Source organism: Acanthochromis polyacanthus, chromosome 15 (genome assembly GCF_021347895.1).
Source record: "Acanthochromis polyacanthus isolate Apoly-LR-REF ecotype Palm Island chromosome 15, KAUST_Apoly_ChrSc, whole genome shotgun sequence".
Lineage (NCBI taxonomy): Eukaryota > Metazoa > Chordata > Actinopteri > Pomacentridae > Acanthochromis > Acanthochromis polyacanthus.
In genome coordinates this window covers 12,415,914-12,434,685 of record NC_067127.1, presented here as the reverse complement: position 1 = coordinate 12,434,685, position 18,772 = coordinate 12,415,914, and the positions used below count along the sequence as shown (strand labels likewise).

The window sequence follows — 18,772 nt, the reverse complement described above, 5'->3', positions numbered from 1 at the left end:
TTCTGCCTTCCAGAAGAAGACAGTGTAAGTCTTTACAAGTGTGACACATTAATTTAGAAGATAAACTTAGCGTGAATTCATTTAGATTTATGTGTCCAAAAATTTCCTACGCAGCAAAGACAGCATGAACACTCCGAATAATAGTGTCATAGTGTGTTCCAATTAAAAACATGTGGCGTTACAAATTAAGCTAGCAAGCTTAAATGGTTGTATTTATAGAGCACTTTTATCCAAAGTGCTTTACATGATATGTCACATGTACCCATTCACACACACAGACGGCAGAAGCTGCCATGCAAGGCACTAACCACAACCCATCAGGAGCAATTAGGGGTTAGGTGCTTGCTCAGGGACACCTCAACATGAGTACAACAGGCCAAGGATCAAACCAGCAACCTTCCAGTTACAAGATGGCCACTCTACCCACTGAGCCATGCCACCCCCCTTAAATATTAAGCTTAAATATTAAGATTAAGACCCTAGAGTGTTGATTCTGTTGCAAGTTTACTTGAGTGATTAGCATATTAAGGATTAAAACCCAACAGCAAAACTATATAAAATACAGCTTTGCCTGACTTTTAAAAATAGTAAGGCTAATACCTCAGAGTATTAATGATTATAAAAATTAACCTAACTAATCAAACACAAATTAGGACCCTTTAAAAGTGAAAACCTAACAAATCCAAGGATTTCCTGGATCCTTGGAGCAAGTTGTGTTTTTATTTTTTATGATTTTGTGTTATTTTATTTTTAATTTCTTCGTACATACTGTATATATTGTACTATCAAACTATTTAACACAGAAAAATGAATAAAGGAAGGCATTCGAAGCAGTCATAGTTTACTAATAAAACAGACAGCCTGCAGTAGCACCACATCTCCATCTCATACATGCCCTATTAAGCAAACATCTGGATTAAGTAGCTAGACAGCTGTATGTAATTTACATATATTACAGGTCTTTACATGCTGTAATGGAAAGTAATTAAGTGTATCTCTCAAATTACCATTTTCTCTACTGCACTAAATTTTTTTATGCATTTTAATCTCCCTTTAAAGCCCTTGTAAGCACACTTGATGTTATTTCAATATTCATTAAACCTGTATAATGCAAATTATGTAAACATAATTTAAAGATGCTAAAAACTGTTGTTGTTTTTTTTTTTAACTTTTATTCATTACGATAATCACAAAACAGCATTTCCTCACTGTCAAAGCTCACAAACAGATTATACAGCACAGATTACAAAAGAAGTTAATTAGAGGATAGAGAGATAAAGATGAATTACAAAATAAATAATCAATGAAATGTAAGAAATGCAACAGCAGTAGTTGAAAAATTAAAATATTTTTAACATCATAAATTGCCATAGTGTTACTTTTCAGTTCAACATTCTGTACACTTCCCTGACAAAATAAATGAAAAAAAACAACATACAATTGAATGTCCTTGTGAGATGTCTGTTCATGACAAGCCTCTTTAATAACTGCTGCTAACCTGTACAAGTCTCTGGAAGTCTACTGGAGGGATGAAGAGCCTTCTTATGAAAGACATTCCTTCATGTGATGAATCAAACTGAGCCATCGTTAATGTTACTAGAGAAACCAGAGCTTCTTCTTCATTGTAAAGTTCAAAGATGGAAATGGTGGCCCAATGCAAATGAAGTGAACTATATGAATGCATTTGCATCTGTTTTTTCCTGCACTCGGTAACCTAGATTTTCCTCATATATCATAACCCTCTATATATTGGCAGCATCACAATATTCAGCTATACTTGGACTACAGTGTTTTATATGAGATATGGAGAAAAACAAATGCTTGGCGTTTGCAAAGTTTAATTGGCACCAACTTTCTAAAGTCACACTTAAACCGACACTCATTTGTGCACATGCAATATAACCACCTGTTAGTTTAAGCAGTAAAGAAGCAGAATACTGTAACGAATATTACGTAGCATGAAGCATGAAATTGACAGTAACAGATGTGTTCAAAATGTGGCTTGATTTTTTTCCATCAGTGCACTTCTTTTAAAATTAGAGTCTAACACTGAAAAAGATAAAGCAACATTGTACAACACACTTTACTTCAAACCACAAACAAAATATTACACTTTAAACCAATGCTAAAACATTTGCACTGTCTTTAAAAGTAGACTAAGCAACAAAAATAAGTCCTACTATCATTCTACGTCAAAGTCAGACAGAGTTCTTCCTGCAGTGGGGAGGCACAGAGGTGCGGGACACTTCCATGTGCACTGTGGACATGGGAAAGCGCTCACACTCTTCCTCTAGGGGGTAACAGCGGCAGTGCAGGAGTACCTCCCTAACTTCCTGCCGAAAGTTGGAGTTCAGGAAGCCATAGATGATGGGGTTGATGCAGGTGGAGGACATGGCCAGCAGGTGGCAGAGGGAGAACAGCAGGTTGTGGTGGCAGATGGGCAGTGCCTCCTGGTTCCAGTCGGAAACCACATTGAAGACTGTGAGTGGGAGCCAGCAAAGAGCAAAGGCAGTTATGAGAGCAACCAGCATGATGTTGATTCGGCGGCTGTGGGTCATTCGCTGGTTCTCTGTGGTCCTGGCACGGTCCAGCATGTCTTTGCGGTGGCGAAGGCGCACAAAAACTCTAATGTAACAGAGCAGGACCAACAGTAGTGGGCCGCAGTACTGGAACAGCAGGAGCCATGTGGTGTAAGCAACCCTGTGTTGGTGGGATGGCCAGTGCTCCACACAGGCTTCCATATGAGTGGTGGGGATGTAAGAAAAGAGGGAGCGGTATGAATTAGGAGGTACGGATGAGTTTTTGAATGTGTAGAGGAGAGGTTGAGGTGGAGATGTATTGACGTAAGCCTGAGGAGAAGCTTGGTGATGGAGCGGAGACTGGGGGAGGATTACATTGGCATAGGGCTCATTTGTGAGCAGCTGAAAGGCCAAGAAAGGTGAGGAGGTGAAGCAGGCCAGAATCCAGATGATAATGACCACCACATAGGCCTGAAATACACTTGGCTTCCATCCCGACGGGTTAATAATGAGCTGATGTCTTTCTAGAGCGATGAACACAAGAGAAAGCACCGATACAGTCACAGAAACACACTGGATGAATGGCACCAGCCGGCATAACAGCGACCCAAACACCCAGTGATCCATGAGCGTATAAATGACAGTGAAGGGAAGGCAGAAGACGCACACTACGATGTCAGAGAATGACAGGTTGCAGATGAAAATGCTAGTGACATTGGCCTTTTCCCTGCGACGGGCGATGATGCAAATGAGGCCAGTATTTCCCACCAGCCCCAGCACCATTGTAATGCTGTACCACACGACTAGACATGCTGTGAGGATAGGAGACATATGGCACTGCTCATCATGGCCGAGAACAGAGAGGTCTGACAGGAGCTCAGTGTTGTTCCCAGGCCACTCCTGCACAGACTCTCGATCGACTCGTTCTCTCTCCCATGGTAGGGAATGTGTAGAGGTGGAGCTGTTGAAGAGCAGAGGCAGAGGCGACGTGGACGAAGACAATTGGCTTGTGTTGCCACTCAAGGACATCTCACCAGGACTTCAGTGTCACCAGCCCCCTGGAGTAAAGCGTCCATCCCAGCCCTAAGAAAACCTGTATCTGACACAAACACAGAGAGAGAGAAAGCACAGAGGGAGACTTGAAAAGACGTTTTTTACTAAGAGCAATGGCTCTTATAGGTCAATGGATCTGTTCATGTAGAAACGATACTGCTGTTTTGAGGGGAGAACCGAGTGAAGGAAAGCCAGCAAATTGGTTCTACGTATGTGAGGAGAAATAACGCCTCGAAATGTGACAACATTTGAAGGCTTTTTTTTACTGCAAGTCACTGTGAGAATAGTTTGAAGAAAGTGTTAAAACATCTGAAATTCTCAGAATCATTTCTAACGTTGGTGCACTGACATTCATGGTCCCTAGAGGATGAAAGGTAAAGACGATGGGGACTTTTAGTACCATAAGGAGGTTGACATTTATGTTTTTTTGTGAAATCTCTAGTGGATGAATTGCTATGAAATTTGGTTGAGAGGTTCATGTTTCCCTCAGGCTGTGTCTGCACAGAAGGTGTAGCAGCACTTCAGCGCAGCAGCATCGACTCTGGTTCTCCGCGTGTGTCTGTACAAGATGTGATCAGGCTCCTGCGTTTTGGAAGTGAAAAGCCCAAGCAGTGGCATACAAAACAGAAAATGCACTTGATAGTCCAAGCAAAACACGATCCGTCACGCTGCCTGTTTAAACAACTACACCGATTAAGTTAAGAGAGTAGACGTGCTGGACAGATGACTGAAAGACGTGAATGAAACATGTTTCATGCGTACATGCTGTCAAGATGGATTGTAATAACTTTGGCAATCCTCTGCCTTCTCATCTAGCGCCATCATCTGGTCAGACTTTCCCCTTGTCTAGAAGTTTTGTCTATCCATGAATCATTTAACCAAGGTCTGTCATTTTAAATGGTGAACACGTTTAACACCACTAAACATCAGCATTCTGAGCATGATTGTATGTTAGCTTAATTTCCCACAGAAAGCACTCATCAAATAAGCCATAAACCATAAAAAGAAGAAAATGAGAAGCTCTACGACAGTTTGCATTGATATACACATGAAATATAAAACACCAGTGGTGAAATTGCTGTATTATTTCATTACTTTTTTGTGAGGTTTCATGGACTAGTTTCAATACTTTGTCTTTCAGTAACAATTTCTCTTTCTCTTGTTTTTTTTTAAAATTTTTTTTACCCATCCTAAGATGTGGGGGTTTGTCAGTTCCCAGCCTACAAAGCCTGCAGTTAGGTTTTCAGACTGAACATAATAGCTTAATGACAGTGAAATTGCTATGCATATGTGAGAGCAGGGTCTTGTATTTTTCGTGTACACAATAATGTTGTACATCAAAGTGAAAGGGCATGACATTGTTGGAATCCTAAAAATGGATTCCAGCTCTATCTCCCCTGAAACCTCTCCCATGTGCTGTGAAAACCAGCATCGCGGAGAAAATGAGACTGTCAGTTTCCATTAACTGCACACACACTTGGCTATCAGTCACTTCATGCTGCATCATTACTAACCCATTCTGTCAGTGTGTTGAGTGAGCTGCAGGCAGGGTGGTAAAGCATTGATCATCCTTTGTTCAGGAGGGAAAGGCAAGTGTAATGTCACCTATAACCAGATGTAATAAGCAGAGTGGAGGGACCATGAACACCAGCAGGACAAAAAAGGTGCATTAATAGGCACATTTCAACCTATAGTGTTACAGCAACGTAACACTGTGGGATGCTGCAAGTCCGGCAAGTAGTTGTGTCTCTGTGATATTTCAGATTAAAATCTCTGCAGGGCACAGTGACCTGGCTATACTTGGACCATCAGATTTCTATTTTCTGCCTCAGCAAAAGTTTCTTCCATCTTTGAGAAAATGGCTGACAGAGAAATAAAAGAATGGCTGAATGTCATTCACCAGCTTCACCTTCACCTTGAATTTCTGTAGTTTGGACAGTGGTATCTCCTTGAATAACCTTCCACATTTTGTCACACTGCACGACAATTTAACAGCCTGACAGCAGTATTTCATATTAGCTGCACCACAGACACGTTGCCTTCTAATTCATTTTTAATTTATCATTTTTCATGCAGATAAACTTTGTGATTTGGACTGGAATTTAAAGGTCTGTAAATATGCACAGTCTGAACTTTTTTTCTTGATGCTAAATTGAACTGCAAAAAATGTCTATAATAATGAAATTGACATTTTTCAAGAATGTGCTTGAATGAAAAACAAAAGGAAATCTCAGTGTCTTACTTCCCCCTGCACAATTATGGTCTAATATCTAATGGTATGAAATGAGCAGCTTAAAATCACTGATTATTTGTGTTTTGCCTTTTATTACATAGTTTTTTTTTCCGCTCTATACATGAATCTGTCACAGTCTTTCCTCATATATGCTTCATCGGTGGGAACATTCAGGAACAATTTTCTTTCATTTTTCCTCCTGCCTCTGAAGGATCAAGGTAACGACAGTGGACACTGTGCAGCGCGCTCATCCTCACGTAATGACCCAAGCCTCATTGTTCTCTGCTGGGGGTGCCAGCAGTTGTAGGGGACACCATTTACCATGACAAATATTGTTTTGAGATGTCCACACAGCATATGAAAAATCCATGCAAAACAGGTCTATTTTTTCTTTTGATTTGTTGTTTTTCCCTTTTCCTCTTGCATACATGTTCTTAGACATGCCAGCAGTCGAGTGCTATTGTGTGATTGCATCCCTCGAGAACATTTTTAAAAGATGATACATGTGCAATGCACCTGCTTATCTGGACACTAATGCCAACAGTGGAGCAGAAAATGCAGCAGAAAATTCCTTGTTGATTAAATAATCAAATATACTGACTTCCCTTGATAAAGCAGATCATTACTGTTTTCAATAGATCATTATTTTGTGTAAAGAAAAATAAGAGACTCACGTGGGCGGCTGGCGGAAAAAAGAGTTTCTGTGATGCCGAGATGACAGAAAGCGATGCTGTGAACAGGTGCGAATCCTCAGAGATGAGAGTTGGAGAACGAGCTGAACATCATAACAACCAGGACGACTGTGACAGGCACAGCAGCGCGTGGAGCTCAGCTATAATTGGGCTGTTAAAACCCTTTGGGCGCCACAGAGCTTCTGAGCGCCGAGCTCTGCTGTCACACAGTGGTGGCTTTATTCAATTACATCCTTAAAATGACACCTGATGTTAAAGAGACACGAAGAGGCAGAGTTGCAACAGGTTTTAAGTTTATTAACACTGAAAGAAAAGTAAGGTTAATGAGGTGGTTGGTTTTTTTTTTTGGTGATTTAATGTGTGCACACAACATGAAGTAGTAGATAAAATGTGAAAAATGAAAAAAGATCTGTTTTCAGTTTGGGTTTCAATCGCCTTTCATGTGTTGAGTTTAACTTGTAGTGTGTTCAGAGAGGGTTACACTCTTTAGTTTTGTCTGATTTCTGCACCATCTTGGCAGAGCAGGTTGTCCTATCCACAACCAGCTCACACTCATCAGGAACGAGTCCTGCATAAGAGATCCTATGACAGACAAAGAAAGAAAGAAAGAGCCTTGATTATAAAAATGGTTTTACACAAATAAAGATTATACAAAAGCAATCAAGGATAGAACAGAGAAGGTAAGAAACGAGGAATTGAAATTTTTTCCCCCTCAAATTGAAAGAGAGTAGTAGATTATTATAATTTTTTCGCTTCAAATTTTTATTTATGTCAGATTTTCCCTGCAAGTGTTTGGTCATAATGGTTTGTTATGCCACAGAGGAGTACTTTCGTTGTTTCACAGAGTTATTGTCCTTGTTAAAATCAGCTTGCACTACCAAAATGACAGTTTGGTGAAACACGTAATACACATAAATCTTTTCATTTGCTATAATTGCACATTGTTTCTCATTTTACACAGATCTTACTGTTATATGGCGCGAGAGGATGCACCCCACACACAGCTGCCATTCTGTCCATCACTGGTGAGCATTTAGCTGTTTCCTCTCACTAATTAACTTTGACTGCATGAGGATTGGCTAATCCATCTGGAAGAATTGTCCACTTTAATTCTCTAGCTGCTGTTTCAAAACACGCCTACGTGTCAGGTGTTGGTTTAATTATGATGGGCAGACTTCTGCTCGCATACATTTTCCAGTTTTAGGCCTGAAGAAAACAGTTTTTTTATTTAAAAAAAAAGAAAAGGAAAGATCAAGCCCCCTTCTCCTTTTAATTTAGTTCTTGGAATGCTTTAAATAAAGCCTGGAGGAAAAAAATGTTCAAAAAAAGAAAGATAATAAAGTGCGAAAGTCATACATATTACAGCAGCTCAGTCCAGTTCTTGAACAGTAGCACTCATTGCAGTCTCTTTCCCACGCCGTGTCAAAATCATGCAGCTTTCCATCCTTATCCTCACATCCTGCATGTACAGAAGTTAAAACAACAGTTCAGAGGAGCCACTGATTTGCCTATCACGCGCTGGTAAACTTCCAGCAGCGACTACCGTACATGCTTGCCCCTACGGGGAAAAGGAACGCATTATGGGATTTAATTCGCGAAACGGCTTTTTCCTCACTTTCGCAACAAGGGTTTATGGTTATGGTTAGGGTTAGGGATAGTGTTAGGTAAAAGTTTGTTCATGGTGACCTTTCAGCTGAGACACCGGAGTGTCGATATTTACTCAACCGCTAGAGGTCCTTTAACGTCAAAACGTAACACTCGGTCGTAATGCGGGCGTGTACAGACGACCTATGTGGTCGTTTTTTCTATGAGGACAGGCATGACCTAATGATAACCTAATGCGCATGTCCCCTGTAGGGTGTGACCTAATGGTGAAATATGACAACCTTATGTCAAGGTATAATGGTGTCAAAACTGTCTCTGAAAATATGCCCTTTATGCATGGAAAAATGACCAACTCTCACAGCATAAAAGACAAATCACAGCTCAGTATGTCTGGTTCTTCCTTGTGGGTTCTAAATGCTTCCTAAAACTGCTCTTGGTTTTTCTGTCGACAATAAATGCTGCTGCCCTCGAATGCTGACTTCTCCTGGTGATTTTTTAAAGACCTTTAAAGAAGCTTTTGAGACATTTGAACATGGTCATATCTTAGACTCTGGCACATGCTTTGGACTAAATTTCCACTTCACCAGCTGTTCAGCTATTATATTGTCTCGTGTGATTCACCTTTTGGGGGATTTGCTTTATCTTTGACCTCCAACTCCTTGAAGAAGCAGGAGCTGTCAGAGTGACACAGGACAACCAGTCCCAGCAGACAAACAAACACACGCAGAGAGGCCTGAAAGAGAAAATAAAAGACACCATTTATAGACTCGAGTGCATTTATGCATGCCTCCTAAACCCATTTACTCCAACAGCAGCTTTCAAAAGACCTTAAAGTTCCTCTCCTGGCATTCATTAAGCCTCCAGAAACTCATCTCTGATCATCAGAATCACATAATTAAAAGTTCCATCCATGAAAATCAGAATTTCATGCCTGATGATGGCTCATATGTATCTCTGCATCTTTGCTGTCTTTACTATGCGCAAAACCATGAATATGCAAATTGGTCCCGACTGTCCCTGGCTCTCTGAATCTGTGGTTTTGACACTGTAATTGCTGCACTGCAGTTCCAAGCAAGAAATTCTCTGCCAAGGTGTTGCTGTTTATTGCTATGCTGTTCTCTGGCATAAAAAAAGGAAAGAACACATCATAGACATTTAAAGGAGTTTTTACATTCACGAAAAAAGACCTTTTATTGTCATGAATATCACACAAACTACTTCATAATGTGAAAGAGACTAAAATCCTTGAAAGCAAATGTCAAGAAAATCATTGTGGTGTCATGAGGTTTTAACATTGTGGTTACTGCATGCATTTTTAGAAGGCTTGTTGCCTTTTTATGTATAATGGTACTTTATGTATTCATTGAATTTAAATGTGCGATACATATATGGAACACTAATTCCCTTTACCGAAGATACCACCAACAAATGCATGGCAGTGCAATATAATAAACTTCAGTCACTTTTATTCAAATATCAGAAAAAAATGCCTTCTTGATGCCAACAGCTGCTTCAAAAAAACAGAAGAACAAACACACCCTCAGTGGTGCTACAAGCAAGTAGAAAGCATAGTTCACATCTTGATCATAATGTGACGGAATGGTTTTGGTTTTACAAGCTCATTTTTCTTTTTCAGACATTATTTTAAAGGCTGCTATGATCACCATCACTACAAATAATAACATAATAAATGTACAGTGGACCTAAAACTGTGTCTTTAAAGGTGTATAATATGTAAACTATATACAGTCTGACAGCAATAGCATCATTAAAATATCAATAATTTATCCAAATCTAAATCTATATTGCATTTTTCCAGTTTAACTGTCGTCAATCTATAAAAAAATGGAAGATAATTTCTTTATTCACATACAGTACACACACATGAATGCTATTCATAGCTTTCCTAAGTGCAAAGTGTAAAATACATACCATCTTCAGGATGCGATGTGATGATTGTGACAATCCAGCCAGCAGGAAACTGGTTTGGCTCAAACTCTGCAATCGTCCCGTATATTAAGGTGCGCCTCCCCACATATCTTTAATGGTAATATTTGAACAGTGATGTGATTTCTATTAAATATTTGTCTAAAGAGGTGGGGAAGAGGTGCAGCTGTGTGGGTTCTGTTGATATTGCTTATTGAAGGCACACCTCTCTGACTTATGACCTATTTTACCCGTGACATGCTATGCCCTTCTCACTAACTGACATTAAGATTTGGAACCAAACTAATTTAATTAACACACACAGATGCAGCGAAATAGCAGCACTAGAAAGAATTAGTCTGAAAAGAAAAGCTGGTTTTCCTCATCTGTAAACTTTTATTGGTGCGCTGGCGAGCAAAGATAGATTAGTTGCACTGAAATAAGGCCACACAATGTAAACAGTTAAAAAAATACAGTTTGGATCAGCCATGCCGTAGTAAACAAAACACTTTTGATACTCTTTGTTTTTTAACAAACTGCTTTTTAACAGCTGTATGAAGAGAAAGTCAGTCTTTGTGCCATGCAAACAAGGAAAACTCAATGTATCTCCATTTCCATTATACAATTAAGTTCTTAAAAAAAACTATTTGAGACAAAGAGGTTATACTACGGGCTTCGAGTGGACAGACAAGGACTGGAGCATACAGATTTTGTCACAGCCTTTAACAGTGCAAACAGACAAAAGTTTCAACACGCGTCTTCATCTGGTACACAAATGTGTTGAAACTTTGACATAATAGTGTCAAAACCTTGGCCTGTTTGCACAGTTGCAGGTTGTGATTGAATCCAATGTGCTCTATTCCCTTTTTGTCCTCTGAAAGTGTACCGTCCTCAAGCTGAGAATCCCCTGATGTAGCTGCATTTTGCTAGAAGAGGCGCACAGAGCCCTGTTTTTACTAAATGTTTTTTCAGGGTTTTTTTGTTATACTTGGCAAAGCTGAACATAACAACAAATGTTCATATATCTGGAAGAGCAATATTTGTTTGAGTAACTATGGATGTATGTCTGTACTATCCAAAAGGTAACATTATCAAATAAAAGTTCCCTTTAGCCTACGTGATATGAAAGAATAACTGTTTTTCTAAGAGAGAGCGAGAGAGAGCAGGAAGTGTTTTTTTTCTCCTGTTGCACATCAAAACAAATAGTTCTTTCTTTGGTATCTGTCACCAAACAGGTTTCAGATCTTATTGCAGCAAAACAACTGCGTGAACTGTCATCAGCTGACAGTATCGACCTGGATTACAGCCGTGAGAAGCCTGAGTCATTTAGTGAAAAACCCTAAACCACCAATGAACCGTAAACATCCCCATAAGTGGAAGCTAAGAATGATAAAAGTGATTATTTAAAGGCAAATAAATCTACAAGAAAACATCTGTACCTGCAGCTTCTTGGCAGTGTGCAATTCAATTTAAAGAAACTGTTTGATATTTTGGGAAGTATATACTTCCTGATATGAATGTGCTAAACATGAAGTGACAACTAGCAGCTTGTTAGCCTAGCTTAGCATGGCGCTTGGAAAGCATCTAGTCTGATTTTGTCCAAAATCAAAAGAAACAAATCTATCAGCACCTCTGGAGCTACTTAATTTGCAAGTGTAAAGTGATGCAGGGAATTATGTGCTGGAATATTACTTGAGTGGGAGATTTCCTGCAGTCTTGTTGTCATCACCATTAGGTTAAGTTTCTCTCATTAGTATAGAACTGCTGGTACTGTGGGTGGATTTTGTATCTTCCATCAGAGCCACAATAGCTGTATCTCCCTGGTTCCAGTCTTTGTGCTAAGCTACGCTAACGAGCTGTCAATACTTTCATTCTCACAATACAGACATGAGAGTACTGCTGTCATGAAACTCTGCATGAACAAAAGTAAAGCTGTCCAACTATTCCTTGAAACATGACAAACAAAACTCATCCGTTTTTTTGTTGTTTTTTTTACAAATGATGGGAAAAACTTCCACGTAATAAATTAAAAGTTTGTCGTTGAGGCATTAATAACACAGTCCATGCACATTGCAGCTGCTCATCTTTGAAAATCCTTTATCCAATCAGAGTTTTCATGAAGGCAGGTTTGTTGAAGGGCCAGTGATACTGGTTGGGCACGGGCCCGTTCACGTTGCACTCAAAGAAGGAGAACATGGGGAACCAAATGCGTGCCCGGCGGCTGTGCTGGTAGGCACGGGTGTTGGCTAAGGTGTGATAGTAGAGGAAGAGGCGGGTGGTGATGTAGAAAGCGATGAACACATCAATGGAGTAGTGCTCGTGAGCCGCCAGGATGAAGAAAATCCCAAACAGGTTTAACACCCAGGAGATGGTGTGAATGAGATTCCAGGTACGTGGAGTGTCTGCAGTAGAGAGAAATCAATAAAGGGCATGATACGGACATAAAGGATATGGGTATAAAAGGTGTGATATTCTCGGTATTTTCCATCGATCCAAAACCCGATGCAATTTATTCCCCTCTGACATGTACTTACAAACACAAACCACACATTTACACTGGGTGACATGCCCCAGGCTGATGCGGTCTACACCACCCTTCTGCTTTAAATACTGACTTGCATACAAATGTATTATGTATTATTCCGCTGCTGAAAATACTCCCCAACAAATACCATGTTCCGTCTTGCTAGCCTAGCATTTGCTGCAAAGTATGTCTGTTTACAGAATTGACTTTTTTTATGTCAATGACTCATATTTAAGGATTCATGCATTCAATAATAGGTAGTATGTTAGGGGGTCAAGTGTAGCACAGCGGAGAATCTATAAAGAGGAGACTAACCACTTAAAGAATCCTGAATAGAAATCTATGGCTGCATTCCAATTCGCATACTGATTTTTTTTCTTTATATACTATGCTACTATGGACAGTAATGTGAAAATGTGTGGGTGTAGTAGAAGTATAACAAGTAAAAAATGCTTTTTAGTCCTTTTTTAAGGACTGAACATTTTTTTTTAGCACATTTTATCAATAATTTCAATTTGTATATCCTGTTGGCCACCAAAATTTCAACGATGGCTCTCTTCCCATTCATTTAGACGGGAGCCTGGTCATTTTACCCAGACATAAATGACAGGGAGCATTACCAAGATGGCTGCTGAATGGTGAGATTTGCCTAGAAGGACTTTGGCTACAGTTGGTGTAGAGAAGCCAGAAAGCATTGAGAACTGAAGCAGCAAATTATTGGTTTTTATGTGTTTATGGAATTTGTTGATGCTAAGAAATATACAGATTAAGATCTTGGATTGTATCCTTCAAGACAAAAACACATTCTCTAAAGTCATAGAAGGCAAATAAAAGAGCTAAAACTTACATTCAGTCACAAAGAAGTTGAGCAATGTGATGACAACTGTGTGTCCACTGAACATGTAGTCTCCACAGGTCTGGACGCCTGTCAGAGTCATCCCAAATCCACTCCAGATTGCTAGTGCCCTCTGTATCTTTCCCCAGCTATCGCCATATGTCTGGGACACACACACACAACAAAAAGCTTGTGTAAACAGTCATGCTGTGAGTCACAGAGGCAACTGTTAATTAGTTATCACAGCAGTAATGCTGAGTTTAGAACTGAACTGTAACACTGCTGATGCATTTCCTTCTACTCAACACTGCAAAATCTTATCTAATCTTTACAAAAGCTCATACGTTTCCCACCTTACTGGCACATTTCAGGTGCTGCCCAGGAACAGAGAGCGAGGTGACAAACATGGTGCAGCAACGGAGCAAAAACACTGTTCCCATCAAAGAACACAGCCTCCTGAAGAGGATGGACCTGAAACAGAGAACAAACAGCTCCTTAGGTCTATATACTGTATAAATACAAAGCTAGAATTAACACAGTCTCATATGATGAGAACCACTAAAACTGCAGTTTACCTGTGTTTGTGAAGGAGCAAGATCAACAGAAACATGTAACACAGGATGAGGCCACATGCTTCAGCCATTGCAAAAGCCCAAGGGATTCTGGGCACACTGTCAGGGTACAAAAACATCTGTATCAGCATGTAGATTAGATATGAATGCAGCAGAATGTGTACGTGAACTGTGGAGTTGAAGTTACTCAACAAGCGCTGAAATCTTCATGTAGGTACACTTCCAGTCTCACCTTCTCATTTAATGGGTGTTCTTTATTTTCATGACTATTTACATCGTAGAGTCTCAATGAAGACATCAAAACTATGGAATTTCACACATTCAAAGTTTTTGAAATTTCCCAGACTGATCTTCAGTTCAAAAAGTGGTGATGGCATCTGTCATTTTTCTTTGCTTAGTTGATAGGTTTTCCACTTTTTTGTTTACTATATAATTCCACATGTGTTCAATCATAGTTTTGATGCCTTCAGTGAGAACTTACAATGTAAATAGTCATGAAAATAAAGAAAAATTCTTAAATGAGAGGGTGTGTCCAAACCTTTGACTGGTAGTGTATGTCAATGATTATCAGTGCAAAACACACGTGGTGTATACCTGTCTAGGAATATGTCAGGCAGCGGTGGGTATGTCCTCATGTCCGGGACACGCTCATGTACGATGACCATGACAAAAGATGTGAATCCAAACACAAAAAACACATATATGGAGCTGATGACTGTCTTCCACACCTCTGGGTCCAATCTGCCAGCCAAGTGCTGCCTACACCTCCCATTGGAGTGAGTGTGACACACGGCTGCTCCTGAGCCATATCCAGATCTGTCATTGGTCCGCAGCCTCAGTTCAGTCCCGTTACACAAGCGATCCCCTCCATTAAACCTCCTGTCAGCTCCGTCACAGCTCCACTCAGCCCCTGCAGCACCCAGCGAGAGCCCAGCAGGAAGGCTGTCTGAAGGCTGGAGTCCCAGCTCCTCCACTTGGGCCTGGTTTTGTCTCTGAAGCCTGCGGAGGGCTATAGTGAGCCTTTTGATGTCTCCCAGCACAGTGAGGCCCAGGGGAGGACCCCGCAGGTCGGCCTCAGTCAGAGCCAGCAGGCTGGGGCCGTCCAGGCGGTGCTGTGTGCACAATAACTCCACATACTGCTCAAAACCTTCCCCCTGCAGCCACTGGGCTACCTGCTTACAGCTCCAGGCACCAACACTGTCCTCTGACGGTGCCATGCTGCTGCAGACACAAACACAAACAGTGTGAGATCATGCAGGGTTTGACAAAGATGAAATTAACCGTGGTGGTGAAGTACACGAGTACCGACACAGAGATGTCATCAAAGAGACGATACCCTTTCATGTGATATTCTGACTGATCAAAGGCTGCTATTACCATTCTCTAATGTTCAACTATTGACTGCCACTTCATCTCCCACTGTGTGTTGATTCAATCACTGCCTTTGTCAGACCTCCTATTCAAATGCAAAACTACCTAAAACACACCCACAGCCATTACTTTTTAATTTGTTTGCTACCGAGCAACCATTTGCATCGCTGTGTGAAAGAACAAGGGCCACATTTATGTAAACTGCTGAATAATCTCCCAGTTAGTCACCAGTTTATTAGTGGTTTGTCATATAAAAGTAAATAGCACAAACGCTTCATTGTCACATCTCCCAGTGTTATTTCATTCAATGACCAGGTTACAGTGAAACTAAGAAAACAACAACCACATTTTAGGCATTTTACGGACTCAAATGTTTAATCGATTATCAGGTCAGCTACTAATTATTCAATCATCAGACTATTAAAGCTTTAAAACAAGCTGCATCATCATTTGTTCAATGTGTAGTCCACCCTGTACAACTGAATAAGAGCAAATGTTAGCCAAGTTTCTGAGTTATTTTCCTCAATAGTTATAGATTAGTCATTACATTTTCCTCCAACAGTCCTAAAACTCCAACTATTCCCATTATTGCAGTCACTTTAGTTTTGTTAGTTGAACAAAATATGTCATTTGATGATCATGTAGTTGCAGTGTTAAATTATGTAAAGATATAAGACACTCTATTACTATTTTTACTAATATATCTATTACACCCAGTTTCACATGAAGCGGGCCTGTGTTTAAAATGTGTCAAGCCAAAACAAACAGAAATTCTAACACAGCTTGACCATAAGCTGCCACATCATAATTAAGAAAAAGGTTGATCACTAACCAAACAGGCAAAGTAAATAAGCTCCTCTCCTGACTCAGGTACTTGAATTTCGCTCGGGATTAATTAAGTATCTATCTATCAATCTATCTATCTATGACTGGTCAGGATACAGTCAGTGTGGAGGTAATCTGCTGCTTGCTTGTGCTCCTATTCGATGTGACCCAGCACAGTAAACTGCAGGCTACTTAGTGCTCTTACGTCATCTGTGCTCAGATCAGCGGCTGTACAGTAGAGCTGCGGCTCACAGCGTAAGTATGCTTTATGTGGAACACTCAGTTTCACATAAAGCGGCCCTGTGTTTAATATGTCAATCCAAAACAAACAGAAATTCAAACACAGCTTGACCTTAAGGTGCCACATCATAATCAAGAAAACGGTTGATCACTAACAAAACAGGCAAAGCAAATAAGCTCCTCTCCTGACTCAGGTACTGATGAATCGCTCTTTGTGGCTTTGGCTGTTTTTGCCCTTTGACCTTGTGATCAGCTCACCACGCTGCCACTGGTCGCGCTGCACTCGTTACCACTCCAAAGGTCTGCAGGGACTCCGCTAACATGGCTGTATCACTCTTTACTCATGCGTGTGAGCGATAACCTACATGCTGATTGGACACTAGATACAGACTGAAAATGACCAAAGTAAGCAGCTTTCTGCTATCAGTAACACTTGGCTATCACTGTCTTCAAGGAAGTTCTTAGGATCTAGACTATTTTAATGAGGTGTAAAAGAATGTTGATGATTATTTGCATTATGGACTACTCTGCTGAAATTCACAATTTACATACATTATATTTGTTAAGATTTTCAAATGTCCTACTGTTTTGTAAATCCTATTGTTAACATTTTACTAATGTCTTCCTTTTCACACATTTTACTCTGGGAGTACCTTTAAAATTCCATTGTATTGCTGTCTCGCACTGCATTAGAATGACAATAAAGCTTTTAATTCCCATTGATTTGATCTGGAAAATGTCAGAAAGCTTCCTAGAGCCCAAGGTGATATGTTTAAATTGGATTTTATGTCCTACCAACAATCAAAATCCCAGAAATAATTAGTTTTCTATGATGTGTAATAAAAACAGCAGCTATTTATCACTGACTTAATTAGTTAGCAGATGAAATTACCTGGCAACAATTCTAATCATTTTATAATTCAGCTTTTTAAGAAAAACACCTTGGTTTGGAACTTGATAGAGCAAAAAGCTGATATTTTCTGATATTAAACAGAACATAAAAATCAATTATTCATGAAAAATACAGTAGGTTAATTGATAATGAAAATAATTTTCAGTTGTTGCCTAAATATTGATGCTGGAAGCATCAGTTCTACTTGGAAAATGACAATCCTCTGTTAATCTAAAAAGTGATTAAATGTTCAAGCTCGATTGAAATTATAGTCAATATCATGATAATTGCAGTGTTGTTATTCATCAAACAGCTTAAATATTGCTTTCTGGTCTTAAAAGTTGCATTGGAGTTAAGTTATTATGCTCACAGTACAAACAAAGAGTCTCATCCTCACATTAGCAGCCACACCTTAAGTGACATCACCTCATTGGAATCAAACATGAGGAAATGTATTAGTTCCTAATCATCATCACACACTGAAGTTTGTTCTAGTCCATCAATAATGCAGATCATATGGAGGCTGCACCAGTGAAGGATCCATACAGAACAATTACTATCAAACCTGGCTATTGAGCTGACCCATATTAAATATTTACGTGTGAATAACTCACCGGGTCTGCTGATGCTGTGATCCCTCAAAAAGAAATGTTATTTTTAACTAGTCTCTAGATTTCACTGGCAACATCCTGCAGTCTCTCCGGCCCAGTGGCTCCACTTGGGATTCATAAGTGCAATGTCAGCTTGTTTGGCCGGCTTACAGTGAGTCACAGCAGTGACACACAGCTGTGAAAGGAGAAAGCCCTTCAGTGTGTGAGACACAGTTTGACAAAGAGCTCATAGTCTGTTCACCACCAGGCCACAGTGTAACGTCAGACTGCCACATTTTAGCACGAGTTGAACTGAGGACAAGTCATAATTTTTTACAAAGGTGTGGTAAAACACTATATTTAACATTGTAGTTTCCTCACATAAACAGCAAGTAGGAGGGTTCATATTCCAGTTCAGAGCAAACAAGTCACATGAAGTACATTCTGTTGCTTCCAACTCACTTTAAAACAGCAGTCAGCTCTCTTACCAACAATCCTCTGTCACTGTGCTGTCAGAAAGTGTAGATGAGCCGTCTGTCTGCTTCTCCACCCAGAGTACTTCATGACCAACATGCTTCTTACAACTAGGCAACACCAAACAGGAAGAGAGCTCAATGAACAACACCAGTAAAGAAGATCTAGTGGGATCATTCAGGGCTGCTGCTTTAAACACACTGACATCTGCTGGCCACACCGGAGAAACTAAGATTACAAGTTATGTGTCTCCTGGACCATGAAAAACAGAACATTTTTATTGTTTGGCTTGAATTTGACTAAAATAAAAATTAAAAGAATAGTGGTACCACTATTCTTTTAATTTTAATTTTCTAGTTTTCTACAATTCTACAATTCTACAATTTCATTTAGCAGACGCTTTTGTCCAAAGCGACGTACA

General features: G+C 39.9%; 3 protein-coding genes across 9 annotated transcripts; all 3 read right to left on the bottom strand.

The window, feature by feature from the left end:
• Positions 1–828: 828 nt before the first annotated feature.
• npy4r (neuropeptide Y receptor Y4) lies at positions 829–6,637 on the bottom strand. Of its 2 annotated transcripts, none has more exons than XM_022205299.2 (2): positions 6,480–6,637; positions 829–3,618 (listed from the first exon to the last, which is right to left on the bottom strand). In XM_022205299.2, exon 2 carries the CDS (start codon positions 3,546–3,548, stop codon positions 2,199–2,201), a length of 1,350 nt encoding a protein of 449 aa, XP_022060991.1. In that variant the 5' UTR covers positions 3,549–3,618; positions 6,480–6,637; the 3' UTR covers positions 829–2,198. The 2 variants fall into 2 exon arrangements, with proteins under 2 accessions (XP_022060991.1, XP_022060992.1); XM_022205300.2 differs by having other exon boundaries at positions 829–3,612.
• A 136-nt stretch (positions 6,638–6,773) lies between these two features.
• On the bottom strand, positions 6,774–10,266 carry si:ch73-288o11.4 (beta-microseminoprotein). The gene is made up of 4 exons (XM_022205312.2): positions 10,035–10,266; positions 8,724–8,835; positions 7,854–7,956; positions 6,774–7,079 (listed from the first exon to the last, which is right to left on the bottom strand). Exons 1-4 carry the CDS (start codon positions 10,035–10,037, stop codon positions 6,965–6,967), a joined length of 333 nt encoding a protein of 110 aa, XP_022061004.1. The 5' UTR covers positions 10,038–10,266; the 3' UTR covers positions 6,774–6,964.
• A 135-nt stretch (positions 10,267–10,401) lies between these two features.
• LOC110958660 (sphingomyelin synthase-related protein 1-like) lies at positions 10,402–18,507 on the bottom strand. 6 transcript variants are annotated; one of them, XM_022205304.2, is made up of 7 exons: positions 18,366–18,507; positions 17,902–18,073; positions 14,554–15,177; positions 13,963–14,058; positions 13,741–13,858; positions 13,400–13,550; positions 10,402–12,430 (listed from the first exon to the last, which is right to left on the bottom strand). In XM_022205304.2, exons 3-7 carry the CDS (start codon positions 15,174–15,176, stop codon positions 12,126–12,128), a joined length of 1,293 nt encoding a protein of 430 aa, XP_022060996.1. In that variant the 5' UTR covers position 15,177; positions 17,902–18,073; positions 18,366–18,507; the 3' UTR covers positions 10,402–12,125. The 6 variants fall into 6 exon arrangements, with proteins under 6 accessions (XP_022060996.1, XP_022060994.1, XP_022060995.1 ...); XM_022205302.2 differs by having other exon boundaries at positions 14,554–15,180; positions 18,366–18,506; XM_022205303.2 differs by having other exon boundaries at positions 14,554–15,180; positions 18,340–18,494.
• Positions 18,508–18,772: the final 265 nt, after the last annotated feature.